The 19301-nt window shown below is 44.9% G+C and overlaps 1 protein-coding gene across 14 annotated transcripts in view; it reads left to right on the top strand.

The window, feature by feature from the left end:
* Positions 1–19301, top strand: part of Ablim1 (actin binding LIM protein 1) — a 285103-nt gene that overhangs the window by 172772 nt on the left and 93030 nt on the right. For all 14 annotated transcript variants that reach the window (XM_069988085.1, XM_069988071.1, XM_069988082.1 and 11 more), the window contains exons 5-6: positions 15384–15510; positions 17080–17173. In XM_069988085.1, coding sequence (XP_069844186.1) covers positions 15384–15510; positions 17080–17173 — 221 coding nt within the window. The remainder of the gene's footprint in view (positions 1–15383; positions 15511–17079; positions 17174–19301) is intronic.

Below are 19301 nucleotides of genomic sequence, written 5' to 3'. Positions count from 1 at the left end.
GGGGTTGAACTGTAGGCCTGGGCACTGTCCCTCAGCTCTTCAGTTCAAGGCTAGTGCTCTATCACTTGAGCCACAGCACCACTTCTGGTTTTCTGGTGGTTTATTGGAGATAAGTCTCATGGACTTTCCTGCTTTGAACCGTGATCCTCAGATCTCAGCCTCCTGAGTAGCTAGTATTACAGGCGTGAGTCATCGGTGCCCAGCATGAGTCTCCTTTTCAAAAATCATGTGCTTAGCCAGGTGCCACTGGCTCACATCAGTAATCCTAGTTACTTAGGAGGTTGATATCTGAGAATTACAGTTTAAAGCCAGTCAGTTTAGGAACGTCTGTGAGATTCTTATCTCCAAGTAAGCTCTACAAGCGGTTAGTATAGCTGTGGCTCAAGTGGTAGAGTGCCAGTCTTGAACAATAAAGCCAAGTGAGAGCCTGGCCCTGAATTCAAGCCCTAATGCTAGCACACACATACCACACACACACACACACACACACACACACACACACACACACACACAAATACACACAAATAACTAAATATCCTATGCTCTTCTGAATGTCACATAGGATGTGGGCAGTTAGTGGATCTTATGTAATAAGGTACACATCTAACTTGCCACTAAACCTAGAATTTTAGTGGTTGGAATAATACTTTCTAGTTCAGTTTTCATTTTCATATAGCAGCAAGAACTTAGCTGTTCAAAAGGCCTACTTGTGTATCCCTCTTAGTGGTATATTCCATTTCTACAGACTTTCCCAGGAAAGATATTTGAGAACTTGCTGTCTGTGGCTGCCCCTGGGCAAGGGGATGGGGGAGGAGAATGCATAGCAGATCACAGGGAAAGAAGGAAAATAACTTCACTGTATGCAAGGAAGTTTCACTATGTACTTTAAAAAAATCTGTTTAAAACCTAGCTATATTAAAAACAAAATAAAGTTAACTTTACAACATAAAATGCAAGGCCTGTTCCAGACTGTTCCAGCATGTCAGACTCACGTCTGTTAAGTGTCCAGGCACCCGAGGAAAGCACTGAAGCTGACATCTGACCCTACTTTTTCTCTTCTTGTCTTTGAAACAAAGTAAGCGAGCTGATGTTTGCTAATGGGTCCTGAATCTGAGAAGCTGACATAGAACTGGAGTACGGTGTCCTCTTTGGCTGGGGCCCATGTGCAGTGGCTGATGGTGGCCAGTTAGAGATTTGTCATAAAACGAATTCCCAGGTTAAAATTTACCATTGGATAAGGGAAATCAACCCAAGAGCAGACCTTCTGAGTAGAATGTTTTTATGGAGGTGATTTTCATAGAGTGGGAATTAACCATTGTAAGGTGACCGTGTCATTGGCTTTTAGGGCAGTCATATGTTACACAGCCTAGTCCCCAAACATTTCCCATCATTCTCTGAAAACCCAAACCCATTAAACATTCATACTCTTCTCTCAGTCCCACCAACACTCCTAATATTTCTGTCTGTATGGATTTACTTCTTTCTGGATATTTTACATAAACCAGATCCTTCAGCCTTTAGTTTCTGGCTTCTTTATGTGATACAATGTTTTCCAGATTCATCCAGATTGTAGCATTTATCAGTATTCCTTTTCATAACTGTATAACATTCATTGTGTATTTTTTTTTTTTTTTGTCGGTCGTGGGGCTTGAACTCCGGGCCTGGGCGTTGTCCCTCAGCTCTTCAGCTCAAGGCTAGCGCTCTACCATTTGAGCTACAGCGCCACTTCCGGTTTTCTGGTGGTTTATTGGAGATAGGAGTCTCACGGTCTTTCCTGCCCCGGCTGGCTTTGAACCGCGATCCTCAGATCTCAGCCTCCTGAGTAGCTAGGATTACAGGCGTGAGCCACCAGCGCCCGACTGTATTTTATTTTTGTATTGTATTTTGCTTTTCTTTCATGGAGGACTTTTGGGTTGTTTTCAGGCTATTGTGGATTTGATTAATATGCACATACAGTGTTTGACTATTATTTGAATCCTGTCCCATCTTTAAGAGAAGTTTACTAAGAATGAGCCTGAATCTCAAAGCAGTAGCTGCCAATTTTCTAAAATTTTCCCATACATGGTTCTCTGATGCTCAGAGTGTAGCAGATCATGGCCTAGGCACCACTGAATGAACTTCCAGGACTGAAGGCCAGCAGAGTTCACCCAGGAAGCCCGTCTTTCTACCTCCCCCCATTTTTTAGTATTTCCCTTTTGCTATTCTTTTTTTTCTTCTTCTTTATTCCTGGGTTGAATTGACCACTGCTTGACCTTTGCTCAGCTCATAAATACAAATTTGCCTGAAAATTTCCCACATTCCCTTGGAAAAAAATGTATTCAGAATGCTGAAGACACAAGGCCTTGAACTTCAGTCATAAGCATTGTCTTTCTTGTAGGAACATGAGAAACAATAGTCCTTTTGAGGGGCAGCTCAGGGCTCAAATAATGTGTACAAGGCATGTCTGGATTGTGTCAAGCCGCCCCAAGAAAGCAAGCCACCCCAACTCTGCAGTGGAGAAGAGGTAGAACTTCAGGCTTAGTGAGATGCTACTTACTCTGTCCACTGAGGCCTTGGGTGACCTTTTCCCTCACACAGGTTAGAAGGCAGTAAGTATCCTTGATGTAGCCACATGACCAGCCTTTCCTGAGAGCAAGTGCGATTCAGTAGTACATGGCTTTGTCTTACAGAGGCATACAGAGAGGCTTTTTAGGAGGGAAAGAGAGAGAGAATCCTTCTTCCTTTAGATGCATCTTCAGCAAAGCTGGTTTAGATAGGAAATGTCTCCTGGAGGCTCATATGTTGAAGGCTTTGTTCCTAAGGCCGTGTTAATCAGTAAGTCTCTGGGGATGTGATGGAGTCATGAAGTTGCTGACCTAATACATGGAGCAATCCATTGGTAGATTCACAGTTGAATGAACCAATAGGAGGTGGCAGAAGCTGGAGAGTAGAGCCTGATTGAAGGAAGTAGGTCACTGACACAAGTCTTGGGAGGGTTCATCCTGTTCCTAGCCTCTTCTTTCTCTTCAGTTTCTCTGCTTCCCTGGCTGCAATAAGATGAGCTGCTTCATGTACACATGCTCTTGATGCTGTGAAGTTCTGCCTCCTTAGACCCAAAGCAATGGCTTCAGCTGACCTTGGAATGAAACCTGTAAAACCATGAGACAGAATCCTTCCTCCTTTAAGTTGTTTTTCCCAGGTATTTTGTTACCATGATGGAAAACTAATTCAGATAGCAAGGACAGATAGCAAGTGACCATAAAACATTGATCCTACCAGCTAGCCTTTTGAAATTATTAGTTGGGTTTTTGGAAATTGTGATTGTACTGATTTGAATGATAATTTAGTTTGTGCACACAGCCACGAGTTCTGAAAATGTGCATGTGTAAATCCACATACTTATAGTTCCTTGACAGGACCTTTTATGTTGTTGGTTTGTTTTGGGGAGGTTAGTTGGTACAAAGGCTTAAACTCATGACCTAAGCACTGTCTCTTAGCTTGTTTGCTCAAGGCTAGGGCTCTACCACTTGATCTGATATTCTGATGGTTAATTGGAAATAAAAGTCTTACAGACTTTCCCGCCTGGGCTGGCTTTGAACCATGATGCTCAGATCTCAGCCTCCTAAGTTGCTAAGATTAAAGGATGAGCCACCAATGCCTGGCTTATGATGAGACACTTAAAACTAAAACTTAGGGCATGTATAACAAAAGAGTGTTCTGGACCTTTTTTGTCCATCATAAGCAACACATTATATTCCCAGGAAATAAAGTCTGTGACTACATTTGGAGAAGTAGATAGGCAGCTTCTCACAGTATCTGATGACTTCCAAAGCCCAAGTCCTGAATGAAAATGTGAACCAGTGGAATCTCAGAGGTCTGGCACTACCATGTGTCATCATCCCTGCCCATTTCAAGCAGAGAGACCATGAACGAGGCTCATACAGTTATTGAGTTGATTCCTGAGTGTAGCAGCCAGTGTGCAGCCCATTAAACGCCAGCCTAATGGTAACTAGTAGAGAATCCCAGACTTCAGACTCCCCATTCTCATGCTTTGGGTATGGATCTGAGTTGGTGTTAAGTCCACAATAGATTTTCTTGTTTCTTTGGTGCTTGCCATAATGCCTAGCAATGCCAAGGAATTCCTGGTTAACCAACCTTCCTTCCTTCCTTCCTTCCTTCCTTCCTTCCTTCCTTCCTTCCTTCCTTCCTTCCTTCCTTCCTTCCTTCCTTCCTTCCTTCCTTCCTTCCTTCCTTCCTTCCCTTTCTTTCCTGTCTCCTCTTTCTTCTTTTGTAGTACTGGAGTTAGAACTCAGGGATTTATGCTTGCTAGATAGACAAGACACTACCATTTAACCATACCCCCAGCCTGCTTGTGTTTTCCGGAATTTTTTTAAAAATTGGGGCCCAAAGCCTTAGCCTTGTCCCTCCTACTTATGCCTCCTGCATTGCTGGAATTACAGACATAAAACCTGTTAAACACTCGATAGGAAATTACTTATTACCTTACCCCTCTGTATAGTATTTTTACAATAAAAACCATATAAAAAACAAACCTATGTTAAGCTTGTTTGCTGAGATGGGCTCTTGCTAACTTTTGGCCTAGCCTAGCCTTGAACCTTAATCCCTCTGATCTCTGCCTCATGAGTAGGTAGAATTTATAGAGGTGAGCCACCATGCCCAGCCTTGGAGGGGAGAGGTATAAATTGTTAATGAGTTAATTGAGAAGATAGTATTCCTGGTCATCATCTAGGAGAACCGTACTCAACATTAGCTAAAGGAGACAGATTGACCTTGAAAAGCCATGACATTTCCCCCAGCATCCGGTGAGCACTTTGCTTTAGGGACTTGAACTGAAAGATTAAAAGGTATAATTTGTCCCTTGTATGAAAACTATGAGCAAAGTAATGACAGCTTCATAAGCTTATATGCTATGGAGGAAAGGCAGCACAAAGTTGCAAATACTAGAGTTTAGGAGACTTAGAGAATGGCCGCTGCCTGGCCTGCCTTCCGGTGACCTGGTGACAATCTGTTGCTATCATGGCCCTGAAAACCTGTTTGTTGTGCAGAATTGTTTTCCAAAAGCAACACGAGCCACCACTTAAAATAGCATGTCAAAGGCTGCTTGGGCTCAACCAGCGTGGACTTGGTGACGATGGAGAGGCTAGTTCAAGGTCACACTCTCTAGAGCCACATCAGCCTTTCACAATCATTTTGGGTCATTTTTAGCATCTGAAATGGACCCTATTTATAGCCTTGAGATCCCTTTTCCACAGCGTGGGGACACGGGAGCCTATGTGAAGGTTTTAGTCCCTCCCCCTCCACCTATTTTGTTTTCTGATCTCATAATGGCTTTCCTGGCAGTGTTGCATTCAAAGTTAGAAGTCCTGTATAAAAGTATTCTTGAACCCTTACCCTCGTGGATTGGCAAGTTCCTGTTCCATTTCATACTCTGTCCTTTCCTTGGGTTGACCCCATACTGTGTTATTCCTCATGGGTAAAACATGGATGACTCCATACCTATGAGAGATACCATGAAATACTAAAAAATAAGAAATGTGTTTTTTTTTTAATTGCAGACTTGTTTCAGTAACCTGATTTAAGTAAAAAGAAAACATGCACTGGGGCCCTTCAGCTCATAGCTGTGTCAGTGATTAATTAATTATTCATGATGTCAATGGAGAGCTCTTCAAATACTCTCATCTTCTGTACCTTAAATATGTTACATAAAAACTATAGACCAGCTCTTACATGAACATGGACACAAGTCGGAATATGTGCATCCAGTGTCACAAACTCTAGGGCTCATGATGGCTAGACGGGTAACCTGGATCCAGGTGTTTAGTTCATGCATGGGAACAGGTAACGACAGATGCCTGGACCCTCATATGGGAGGCATGGCGGCCTAGCAAATGGGAGCTACCTGCCCTGTATAAAGTAGGCAGCCACTGTGTGCATGAAAACAGCTGTTCATGTAAAGGAATTCACGAGGTAGGGGCTGATGTGATGTGAGTGTGTGTGTGTGTGTGTGTGTGTGTGTGTGTGTGTGTGTGTGTGTGTGTGTTTAAAGGCTTGTGTTGAAAGCAACTTGTTAACCAAACAGCATCTGACCCATATTCAAGTTGCTTTGTGCCCCACCCCCACCCCATCCAGAGCAGCAAACATTCTCGTCCATTCTTCTGTCACTCCTTTTTTATTTCAGGTTTGGAAAATCCTTGTTCTGTAGGAATGATGGAATAACATGATATCATGAAACTCAGAGCTTCAAGTTAACCAAACTCTGGGACTTACCTTTTTTTCTTGAAGCTCCTTAGTTTAAGCCCTGGGCGGGAATAAAGTGCCTCTGGCTAAGTCTATTAAAAGGGTATTTTATAGGCTCTTGAAAGTCTTTTTTCCACTTTTTATTAATAGCAACCTAATTTTAGCTATGAACTTATGTTATGATTTTATGACAAGTATTATTTCTTTTTTATTATTCTTATAAAATGATTTCTGGGAGTTTGAATTTTCTGGACTATATGTAACAGGTTTAGTACTGAAATTTGAGTTTTTTCATTTTTCTGTCTCTGTTTCTGTCTCTGTCTCTCTCTGTCGCCCTCTGTCTCTTTCTGTCACTCTCTGTCTCTCTGTCTCTGTCTGTCTCTGTTTCTGTCTCTCTATCTCTGTCTCTGTTTCTCTGTCTCTGTCTGTCTGTCTGTCTCTGTCTCTGTCTCTCTCTCTGTCACCCACCAGTTCTGAGGCTGGATATGAGGACCTCACACCCATGCTTAGCTATTTCCTCAAAGCTGGCACCCTACCACTTGAACCACATCTCCACTTTTGGCTCCCCCACCCCCGTTTAATTGAAGAATCTCCTGCCCAGGCTGGCTTTGAACCTCCATCCTTAGTTTGCAGCCTCCTGAGTAGCTAGGATGACAGGGATGAGCCACCAACACTGGTGATCTTTTTGAATTCTTACTTTAGAAAATTGACAGTGAAAAAAGTATATGCTCAAAAAATAAAGCCATGTTTTTATTTAAGTCCCTATAGATGTTTTCTAGCATTTCAGCATTTCAGAAGCATTGACTAGGTAAGTAGACTTTCTCTCTACAATATTTCCTGTGATTATTTACTTGGCAGTGGGAATCAAACCCAGAGTCTTGTGCATGTTAAGCACATGCTCTACCATTAAGGTACACTGCCAACCCACAGCCCCTTTTTAATTTTACTTTATTCTCACAAGCATTCTCTACTTAACAGACTACATTTGAAAGAAAAGTTCGCCAGGTTCCAGTAGCTCACTTCTGTAATACTAGCTACTCAGGAGGCTGAGATCTGAGGATTGCAGTTCAAAGCCAGCCTGGACAGCAAAGTCTGTAAAGACTCTTATCTCCAATAAACTACTCAGAAAACTGGAAGTGGCACTGTGGCTCAAGTGGTAGAGCGCTAGCTTTGAACTGAAGAGCTGAGGGACAGTGCCCAGGCCCAGAGATCAAGCCCCACAACCAATAAAAAAGAAAGAAAGAAAGAGAAGTTTGTGTTCAAGTTTCATAGTGACTGTTTTTAACCCATTGACAGCAGAGGAGCTGATGGCCCAGAGAGCAAACCAGTCCTGGAGATTTAAATGCAGGAGTTCTGGGAACCATAAGGCCCTAGCTCCATGAGGACTAGAACTTGGACTCTGCCCTCATCAGGCACAGCTGTGCTCAAGTACACTGTGGATGTTAGGTAACACCTGGGTGCATTCTGGCCATGGATTTCTATGTATAAAGTACAGCATTTGTGTCATACGGTCTCCAGGGTCCTGCTGGCTCTCTGTGGCCTACAACGTGCAGAGAATCCTGACCTCCAGGTTAGTGGACAGATGCCCTAGGGTACACTGAGATAACTCACATGCAGCCTCCTTCAAAGCCACGTGAAACAAGGTGTTCATATTATGACCATTGTAAAACTCGTGACAGCCAGGCACCAGTGGCTCATGCCTGTAATCCTACCTACTCGGGAGGCTAAGATCTGAGGGTTACAGTTGGAAGCCAGCCTGGGCAGAAAAGTCCAATCACCAATTAATCTTTTAATCACCAATTAATCACAGAAAAAGCCACAAGTGGTACAGTGGCTCAAGTGGTGGAGTGCTAGCCGTGAGCAAAAGGAGCCCAGGGGCAGCGCCCAGGTCCAGAGTTCAGAGGGGTTAATTGGAGGTAAGAGTTTCACGGGACCTTTCTACCCAAGCTGGCTTTGAACTGCGATCTTCAGATCTCAGCTTCCTGAATAGCTAGGATTACAAATGTGAGCCACTGGCTCCCAGCTCTGGCTAACCTTTTGCACACCATCTCTTCTTCCTTCTCCAAACTCCAGCCCTACTGTCTCCCAGTCTCCTGGTGGCTTCTTCTGAATGTGTGGTCCCCACCTTCAGGGGCATCTGAGGATACTTGTGTATCTCCAGCAGGGCGCAGGATGGAAGTTCATGCTCCTCCACTTCAGTCTTCTCTTGCCATCAAAGAATGCCATCTAACCTGCTTCCTGCTTCCAAATTCAGCCTTTTCCAGACTGCACTTTCATGAGTGCTTCCAAGATATAGGACATGTGAAGTCAGTTTCTCCCAAGAATCCTAATAACATCATTCAAAGCTTCTGGGACCCCACAACAGCAGTAGACATCCAGGCAGATAGTGGGAGGTATCCCCTTTCTTGCAGGATGCTCTGATCTCCTCACAGCAGAGGAGACAGAACATCCCCGCCCCACCTTTCTGTGTGTGGTGAGCTCCCTTCTGGCTTGGGTCTATCCTTGGTTTGAATTTCAGATTCAAAGGCAAGTAGAAGTACAAGTAGATTCCACTGTCTGTGATAAGTCCTGCAAGGATCTTACCAGCACTCATCTTTTCTTTTCTTTTCTTTCTTTCTTTCTTTCTTTCTTTTTCTCTTTCTCTCTTTCTTTCTTCCTCCCTCCTTCCCTCTCTCTTCTTTTCCTTCTTTCCTTCTTTCCTTCTTTCCTTCCTTCCTTCCTTCCTTCCTTCCTTCCTTCCTTCCTTCCTTCCTTCCTCTCTTTCCTTTCTTTCCCTTCTTTCCCTTCTTTCCTTTCTTTTGTCAATCCTGTGGCTTGAACTCAGAGGCCTGAGCACTGTCCCTAAACTTTTCCGCTTGACTAGCACTCAATCACTTTGAGCCACAGCTCTACTTCCTGTTCTCTGATGGTTAATTAGAGATGAGTTTCATGGGGACTTTTCCGCCCAGGCTGGCTTCAAACTATGATCCTTGGATCTCAGCCGAGTAGCTAGGATTTTAGGTATACGCCACCAGTGCTTGGCATGCACTCATCTTTAAATGGCATGTGTATCACTACTGTCTTTATCTCTGATGCCTTAGCCAAATAGTCTGAGACGCTAGGAAGAGCTACATTTGATACTCTGGAAGCTTTCAGCCTAGATGGGTATGTGCTCTGGATAAGATGCCACTTTCAAGTCACTCAGGGCACAAGGTAGTCTTCAGTTCCTCGTCCTGATTCTTCTCTTCCAGAGAGACATCTTTGCATCATAGAACATCTTCCCTTTGCTGAGTGGGAGGTTCTCGGAAAGTCGAAATCATTCCTAAGTACTCATGTTGGCTGGATCTTTGGTGCTGACCAAATAAAAATCCTTCTTGGCTTGGAAATACCAGTTTCCTTTGCTGATAGCCAAATACTCTTTCTTCAACCAAAAGCCTTCTGAAGCCCAGGTGGCCCTCTGTCATTAAGATGTTTTAGGGGAGACAGGCAGAACCCCTCTTGTTAAGGATCTTTATTGCCTTTGAGCAAAATGATGTAATGTGGAGCCAGGTGGGCAGAAGGATGTGAGTAGCCAAATCACTGCTCTGGCTCTTGGCACTGGGAGTAAAGAACTGGGGACAAAACGTTTTAAGACAGGATTTTCTTTTTCATGTTTGGTTATAACTTTCCCTTGGTAGAACACTGGCAAATCGCTAGTGGGTTGTGTTTCCATGATGCGGTCCCATATTCACCTATTTCTGACTTTGACAACCATTCCAGTGTCAATCATACGCTTTCTATATTTATCGGCAGCTGCTTCGGTGATGTGGAAACAATTTTCTCAACAGCTGAAAAACATGAAGATAGAGAGAGTAGGACATGTTGTTCTTTATGAAAGAGCTAAGCTGGAGTTAAAATGGAAGAAGTGAACCCACCATCAGGAAGTTGACCCTACATCTTGTCCACTTGGCCCAGCATGACCTCAGGCTCCCCTAAAGGGCATGGCTTCCTCTGGAGAGGAAGAGGTAGCCTACCTCTGCGTAATACACAGAGTACATGATGTGGAGTGGCCTTCTCTTACCAAGGAGGTAGACTTTGTTGATTTCTCTCTTCAGGTTTAGGACAAAAGAAGCTTAACTTGGGCCTCTACTAGCTGCCCATCCTTGCTAGCTGGGTGGCTTGAAGCCTTCATCACTTACTGATTCTGTGTCTCCTGGAGACAGTGGGCAGAGTGTAGATCCGGGTCATCTAGAGGCAGTCTGTGAGGGCAGAGACTGCAAGGCATCTTAACTCCTATGCTGTGAAGACCAATTGGTGTCCTGTGTGCAGGGTGCTGTCTGGTCCATAGAGAGCTCTCTGTATAGGTCTCAGTGCTCATCATTCTCACACTGGGTCTTAGCTTCTTCCAAGCTCTGGGCAGTCTGGACACCAATGTGCAGAAAGAAAACTCAAGATTTAGAGTCAAGTCCCGATTCTAGTTCTAGCAATGCTCTTAAGCAAGCCTTACGTATAACAAGCACTGTAAGTATATGCGTATACTGTAAGTATATGCAAAGCACTGTGACCTCATCTTCATGATGGATAGCAACCTAGTAGGTGGTTTTTTACTGTTAGCATTTCATAAATTAAGAAATGGAAGCTAGGATTTGTTAGGAAATGGAAAGACTTGGAAAAAAATTATATTAAGTAAAGTAAGCCAGGCCCAAAGAAACATAGGTCCCATCATTTTACTTATTTGCAATAACTAGTATAAGTCTAGGACAAACAGAAAAGGTCAAAAGCTATGTACCTATGACCATATAAGATGATGTTAAGCAAAATGAACCCCAAGATAGGGACACAAGTGGTGTTTTCTTTCTTGCTGTTGTTTTTAACATATTTATAATGTACTATGTGATTTTTTTGGTTTCTTTTGTATGTTCTTCCCCCATGGTTTAACCCCTGTTGTCACTGTATTTGATTCCAGGGTCCTACATCTTGTATATACATCTTTGTAATTTGGGGAGGGGAAGGCAAATAACAAAATGCTTAAATAAGGATACAGGTTGACCCATTGTAACAATGTGATGTACAAGAAACTATATGAAAACAAACTCTACAACTTGGGGATGGGGGAGGGAGGAGTTGGGGAAGTAGGGAGGGAAGGGATGGTAGGGGAAAGACAAAGGAAGAGGTAACAATGCTCAATAGGTAATGTACTCATTACCTTACTCATGTAACTGTAACCCCTCTGTACAGTATTTTTACAATAAAAAATTTAAAAAAATTAAAAAGTTTAAAAAAAAGAAATGGAGGCTCAGATACTTCCTGACACCAAAACCAGTGCCCATGCCACACTGACATTTCCCTAGACCTTGCTGCTTGTGCGGGGAAAGACCCTGAACAACTCAGACAGACGCTCACGAGGCCCAAAGCCATCTTTTTATTTCCTCTTTTAAAATATTTTTACACAACATTTTTTTAATAGTCAAATATTTGCTGCCACCTAGTGGTGATTATCAGAAATAGTTTCTTTTTTTAAACTATCCAGCTTGGAGGCGGGTGGAGGGGGGTGTTAAATGGTAGCATACTTGCCTGCATTTGTGAGGTCCTGGGTCCAATCCACAGTACTACTACCCATTTTATTCTGGAAAAAGAAAAAATATGGAAACCAAAGCTGAGTGTTTGCTGAGATGTAGGAGGAGGCAGGATGAATAGGCATGGCACAGAGGATTTTTAGGGAGGTGAAAGTATTGTGTACGATACTGTAATACTGGATGTACATCATCAGCCAGTCCACACATACAGTGAATACTCAGAGTGTCTAAACCAATAATGAATGCTAATGTAAACTGTAGGCTCTGGGAATAATGAGGTATCAATGTTCACTTCTCAGTTACAGAGTATGATAGAGGTTAGTGATTGGGAATCTGGTCTTCCTGCTGGATGGCACTGTGGATCTAAAACTATTCTGAAAGGGGCTGGGAAGGTGGCTCAGTGGTAGACCGCTTGCCTTGCATGCCTAAGGCCCTAGGTTCGATTCCTCAGCACCACATAAGCAAAAAGAAAAAAGCCAGCAGTGGCGCTGTGGCTCAAGTGGTAGAACGCTAGCCTTGAGCTGAAGAGCTGAGGGACAGCGCCCAGGCCCAGAGTTTAGGCCCCATAACCGGACCCCCCCCCCCAAAAAAAAAAACCCAAAACATAAAACTATTCTGAAAAAAAGTGTAATCCTAGGGAGAAAAACCCACCAATTTATCTTCAGCACATATTGTGCATTTATCCTGCACAAGCTGGGTTTGAACCCCAATTCTCAGATCTCAGCTTCTTGAAAAGCTAGAATTACAGGTGTGAGCCACCAGCACCCACCTAAAATTTATTTAAAAAATTATTGTAAAGGTGATGTGCAGAGGGGTACAGTTAATAAGTCAGGTCATGAGTACATTTCTCTTTCTTTCTTTCTTTCTTTCTTTCTTTTTTGTTGGTTGTGGGGCTTGAATTCTGGGCCTAAGCACTGTCCCTCAGCTCTTCAGCTCAAGGCTAGCGCTCTACCACTTGAGCTACAGTGCCACTTCTGGTTTTCTGGTGGTTTATTGGAGATAAGAGTTTCATGGACTTTCCTGCCTGGTCTGGCTTTGAACCCCAATCCTCAGATCTCAGCCTCCTGAGTAGCTAGGATTACAGGCATGAGCCACCGGTGCCCGGCTTACATTTCTTTTTGAACAGTGTCACCCCCTTCCTCTATTTTGCCCAAATTTCCCTCCTAACTTGTTTAGTTCATTTCCAACATATTGTCTAGTGAGTATCACTGCTGAATTATATGTTAGAACAGATATTATGTCCTTCCATTTTTATCCTTCTAGTGAACTAGATGTATGATTCTTGATAGTTTGATGAGATGTTGAGCCACACATAAGCCTTATTTTGTTCCAAGGCTTAGTGTTTTGTGAATAGTGTACAATCAGTTTGTAATGGGCTGTACTTTAAAAAATTCTGTAATATTCAGAGCTTAAACTTATAAGTACTTATTTACTCATGTGTTATGTGTGTGTATGTATCTGTGTGTGTTGTGTGCATGTGTGTATATGCTGGTCCTGAAGCATAGGTATCAGAGCCTAGGTGTTGTCTGTGAATATTTATTTATTTTGCTCAAGGATAGTGATCTCCCACTTGAGCCACAGCTCCATTTCAAGCTTTTGATGGTTAATTGTTGATAAGAGTCTAATGTATTTTCCTGCTTCAAATCAGGATCTTCAGATCTCAGCCTCCTGAGTAGTTAGGAATACAGGCATATGAGCTACTAGTGCCTCGCTTCCTTTTTTAAAAAATTAAAAAATATACATTCTCGTGGTTTAAAATTTTCAAATAATACAGAATATATGAAACCTTTCTCCAACAGAAGGGAATATCTTAAGAATATATTTGGGGGGGGGCTGGGAAGGTGGCTTAGTGGTAGAGTGCTAGCCTTGAGCTGAAGAGACAGCGCCCAGGCCCAGAGTTCAGGCCCCACGACCAACCAGAAAACAAAAATAAAAACAAAATTTTTTTCTAGAAATATTCTATTCTGGGGAGACCACACAGATACTTTTTTCTTTATTTTCTTTTTCTTTTTTGTCGGTCTTGGGACTTGAACTCTGGGCCTGGGCGCTGTCCCTCAGCTCTTCAGCTCAAGGCTAGTGCTCTACCACTTGAGCTACAGTGCCACTTCCAGTTTTCTGGGGGGTGTCAGAGATAAGAGTTTCACAGACTTTCCTGCCTGGTCTGGCTTTGAACCTCGATCCTCAGATCTCAGCCTCCTGAGTAGCTAGGATTACAGGCGTGAGCCACCGGCGCCCGGCTTATTTTCTTTTAATGAGCTTAGGCCCTGAGTACTATCCTGTTCTACCTGAGTTCACCAGAACCACCCTGATAGTCAAAGACCAAGTTAGGGTACATGAACTAAACCCAGAGGAACCATGAGGCATTTCTGGATGGAACTGAAGGTGGGGGATTTTGGGCTTGACTTCAAAAAGACCCAGGAGCAGAATCAGGTCAGGAGTGGGTGCTGTCCAGAAACAGGGCAAATGCTCTAAGAAGAGAGAGAATTAAAGCTGGACCCAAAGTATCATTGGCAAAGGGGCAGACCTCACAGGACATGCATGGTCAGTGCAGGGTGGTGGCCAGTCATTTTGTTGTCTCAGGGACTTTGTCTCTGTCTTGTTCTGAACGTGGCCGCTGAGTGGCCTGGCTTAGACACGGCTCTATGGCGTGCATGCTGTGTAGGTGGTTGAGACATACCATCATGGCCAATCTGCCGCCTGGCTTCTGTGGCACATGGAGTTTGAATATTTGTACGAGTTGACATTGCTTTCCAACAACGTGCACCCATTCCATCTTCTGTGTTTTTAGAAAAGCACCCAACTCCATTCAACGTAGGGTATTTAATGATTGGAACAGTAGTGGCAGCTCTAACGGCAGCAAAGTGACAACCACAACTTGCAAAGTGACAACCACTGTGCCCCCAGCATCGTACCCACTGACAAGCCAGGGCTTGGCAAGGACCAGGGAATCGCCAGAGGCCCACAGTTAATGACCCGGGAGCTGGAGGCAGGACCAGGCTATCTGATCCCAGTGTCCACACTCTATTCACCATGGAGAAAACCTTTCCCCTTTCTCTGCCTTCCAGGAGCCTACCAAGGACAATTCAATCTAAGGGATTTAAGTATTTAATTAACGATCACACATCTTGGAAAGGCTGGTTTAAGTTGATAAGGAAATAGAGCTCCCCTTACAAAGGCAAGATTTATAGGCAGCATTCCTATAATTAATAAAGGCCTGTGAGCACTTTTCTTAAAACCACAACCCAGACGCTGTCATTAGCATTCTCTGAGTCACAGCTTGACCCCCCCCCCCCCCCCCACCAAAGAGTTCCTCAGCCCCAGGGATCTGACAGATGAAGGGCATTGCTCCGATTGGCTGTGCCAGTTGGGGCAGCTAGCTGCCATGCAGCTTGGGAATTGGTTCTGGGAGATTTGCTTGGGGAAGAATGTGGTGCTGGGAAAGCAAATGGACTAGAGTGGTGCATCGGGACATGCTGACGGGCTGTGGTGCCGGTGTACTGGGAGGAGGGTGGGGTACGCAAAACATTCCACCCCCCACTGCCTCCCCCCCACCCCCAGCTCAGCTTTTGCAAAGGCCACACATGCTAACAGCTGGCTTTGGCTCTCTTGTAGACTGTGCTGGCTGTGGAAGAGACATCAAGAACGGGCAGGCGCTCCTGGCCCTGGACCAGCAGTGGCACTTGGGCTGCTTCAAATGCAAGTCCTGCGGGAAGGTCCTCACCGGGGAATATATCAGCAAGTAAGATGTAGCCACCGTGCTCTGGGGAAGGGGGGGGGTAGGGGCGGTGGGCCTGAGTGGGCCTGCAGGCTTGGCGCGCCTCCTCTCTCTGCTGAATGGAGTTCATTCACATCCCATAGTCATTATGAACTTTTTGCTATAAAAGCTGGAAGAAGAATCTTGTGGCCGGTGCCAGTGGCTCACACCTGTCATCCTAGCAACTGAGGAGCCTAAAATCTGAAACTCATAATTAGAAGCCACTCTGGGCAGGAAAGTTCATGCGACTTTGATCTCAAATTAACCACCGAAAAAAGCTGCAAGTGGAGGTGTAGCTCAAGTGACAGAGCATGAGCCTTGAGTGAAAAATCCAAGGCACAGCTCAGGCCCTGAGTCCAAGTCCCAGTACTAGCACACACACATACATTTTTATAATTCTGCTTTTGTTATAATGTGGTTTCTATGAGCTTAATGAGATACTAATTGTTGACTAATTTAATAATTAACAAAGCTGACATCATGATACATCCTACCTTGTAACCAGCTAAGCACCTGGTAATTCCCTTTTGCTGTTGGTTTTCCCATGTGGGGGCTAAGAAACCTCTCTCCTCCAGGTCTGGGGGGTATATTTGTGGAAACCCAAAATGCACAAGAGGGCGCAGAAGTAGGTCTAATGGGTGTACAAAAAGGTGGTTGCCTTTTTTGTTTTTAGTGTTTTTACCCAGTAATATCCAAAGAATGATTTTTCTCATGTTCTGAGATAAATGGAGGTTGTGGAGCTGGGGAGGGTCCTGGGACCCCAGGGCTTAGGAGAGGTGACTATAGGGTGCTGGGAAGATCTGCCTAGGCCTATGAGCCTGAGGAGATGGGGGGTGGGGGTGGGGGAAGATGAGGTACCCTGGGCTCCTGGGAGCCCACATCTTAAGCCCCATCTGGTCTAGGAGTGAATGGTCTGGGATTTTTTCTTTTCCTCTCTCTCTCTCTCTCTCTCTCTCTCTCTCTCTCTCTCTCTCTCTCTCTCTCTCTCTCTCTCTCCCTCCCCTCCCCTCTCCTCCCCCTCCTCCTCCTCCCCCTCTCCCTCACTCTCTCCCTCCCTCTCCCTTTCCCTCCTTCCTTTCTTCCTTTCTTTTTGCTGTGTGGTGTGGGGGAGGGGGTCCTAAAGTTTGAACTCAGGGCCTAGGCACTGTCCCTAAGCTTGTTTGCTCAAGGCTAGTATTCTACCACTTGAGCCACACCTCTGCTTCCTGCTTTTTGGGTACTTAATTGGAGATAAGATTCTCAGAAACTTTCCTGTGAGGCTGGCTTTGAACTGCAATCCTCAGATCTCAGCCTCTTGAGTAGCTAGGATTACAGGTGTGAGCCACCATTACCCAGCTGAGATTTCTTCTAGCAAGTTCTGAGGAACCAAGGAAGCAGTCAGTGGCTTGCTGTCTGGTCTGTGGTTTTGACCACGTCTGGCCGGATGCCAGGCAGGGGAGACATGCGTTCTACTGGTGTGCTGTGGGAAAGAAATTCTCAGGGAAATGGGATGGGGAGGGCTCCCCCTGTCCTCCGTCTCTTTTCTCAGGAGGGGAATGTGACTTTGTCTTGCAGGGATGGCGCCCCATACTGTGAAAAGGACTACCAGGGGCTCTTCGGGGTGAAGTGTGAAGCCTGTCACCAGTTCATCACAGGGAAAGTCCTGGAGGTAAGCCACGGGTGGCGTCCACCTCAGAGCCCCTCCCAAGCACACCGGAGAGCTTGCCTTTCTAGCTTGTCTTCCCCTGTTCAGGAGGCACAGAGGTTCGTGACGACCATCATAGAGAATCTGTGGGCTACGTTGTCCTGAGGGGTACACTCTTGGAAAGAATTTGAAGGGGGAAAAGAAGGATAATTCTACCTAACAGAAGTCTACAGAGTTAGGTAGACCATTTATTTTTTGAAGAGGAAATGAAGTGGTTGTGAGAAGTGTGTGTGTGTGTGTGTGTATGTGTGTGTGTGTGTGTGAGAGAGAGAGAGAGAGAGAGAGAGAGAGAGAGAGAGAGAGAGAGAGAGAGAGTGGAGGCTCAGAATTAGAGCTGAGAAAGGAAGAGCAGGTGAACAGTGAGGGCGTAGATGTCCCCACCCACATCCTGTGTGTGCCAGTGCACCTGGAGCTAGGCCGAGCTGGAACCTACCCAGTTCCAGTGCAACTGCTTCCAGCCAGGCCTTGATTCAAGCTTTGTCAGCCACTCCCCTGACCCTGACCAGTTTCAGCGTCTTGGCTGAGTCTGGAAGAGAGAGGAGCAACTGCAAACGCTGGATAGCAAGGACAACACACGCCCAAGAACCGAAGGCAAGTCAGTCAGGGTAGAGTGGAAGATGATGCTGAGGAGGTGGCAAGAGTTTCCCAAGGTGATGTTCAGAAGGCTGGGCTTGATCCTAAGCAGAGTGCCTGGAAGTGATAGCTGGAGTGTCATGGGGTTCAGTATTGTGTAAAGATGGAGTACTCAACTATGTGTGCACACGTGGTCAAAGCAGCACTACCCACACTTAGAAGGTAGAAGACCAGTGCCCACCATTGGTTCCATGGCTGAACTAAACAGGCCAGCCATGCAGTCAGTGGCTTAGGATGGAGCCTTATCTGAAACAATGATGCTACAGCATGGATCAGCCAATCACACAGAGTCACATGTTGTGGGATTCCAAACCCACAGAAGCAGAAAGCTGATTGGTGGTTGCCAGGGTTAGGGGTAGGGAAGGGGAATGGAGAAAGACTGGCTTAATGGGTGAGGGGTTTCCTTCAGGGAGATGTAAATATTTTGGTCCTAGACAGAAGAAGTGGTTGTATAATAGCGAGGATGTACTAAGTGCCAGTGGATTCTTCATTTTAAAATGGTTAATTTGGGCTGGGAAGGTGGCTCAGTGGTAGACCGCTTGCTTTGCAATCCTGAGGCCCTGGGTTCAATTCCTCAGCACCACATAAGCAAAAAGAAAAAAGCCAGAAGTGGCGCTGTGGCTCAAGTGGTAGAGCGCTAGCATTAAGCTGAAGAGCTGAGGGACAGCGTCCAGGCCCAGAGTTCAGGCCCCACGACTGGACCCCCAAAAAATAAAAAAAAAAATATAAAAAATGGTTAATTTTAGGCCATGTAAAATTTGCCTCAGATAAAAAAAAATTAGCCAGGTGCCTGTAATCCTAGCTACTCAGGAGAGATCTGAGGATTGTGGTCCAAAACCAGCCAGCCTGAGCAGGAAAGTGCATGAGACTTTAACCTCCAATTAACCACCAGGAAACGGGAAGTGGCACTGTGGTAGAGCACTAGTCTTGAGTGAAAAAGCTCAGGTACAGCACCTGGAGCCCTGAGTTCAAACACTATGATCAAAAAAAAAAAATCAGAGGAGATGAGGGTGTAGAGAGAGCCTCTTGCAGAACATAGGTGCAAAACCATAGTGGCATTGGCTGGTTACATGAGAGGTGGAACCCCCCTTCAGACTCCCCCCCTCAAGTGGGAGGAGTCTCTGCCCAAGTACATTTAAAGGTTAGGGTTTGGGGTTTTGGCTCAGAGAAAAGCATCCACAGAAAGGTGGTTGGATTTCCCCAGTATCACCAAAATTATAAGTAAAGTTAATAATGGATCCCCCCCCCATGTTGTACAGTTAGTGGGTGGAGGACAAAAAGTAAAACTGCATCCAAAAAGATACCTTTTTGAAGAAACAACTGCTTACTATTTTCTCCCTTGAGGCTGGAAGCCCAGTGTTCAGTGGAAGTGTAAAGAAAAGCCTCTTCCTGAACTGGCTTCAGGTCTTTGTGGAGGCCTCTTGGTGGGTTTAAGACTTGGGGACTTTGCATGCAATGG

This window comes from Dipodomys merriami, unplaced genomic scaffold (assembly GCF_024711535.1).
Source record: "Dipodomys merriami isolate MVZ:Mamm:240054 unplaced genomic scaffold, mDipMer1.0.p SCAF_35, whole genome shotgun sequence".
NCBI lineage: Eukaryota > Metazoa > Chordata > Mammalia > Rodentia > Heteromyidae > Dipodomys > Dipodomys merriami.
The sequence above is the reverse complement of the archived record's forward strand: the minus strand, read 5'-3'. Positions and strand labels throughout refer to the sequence as shown.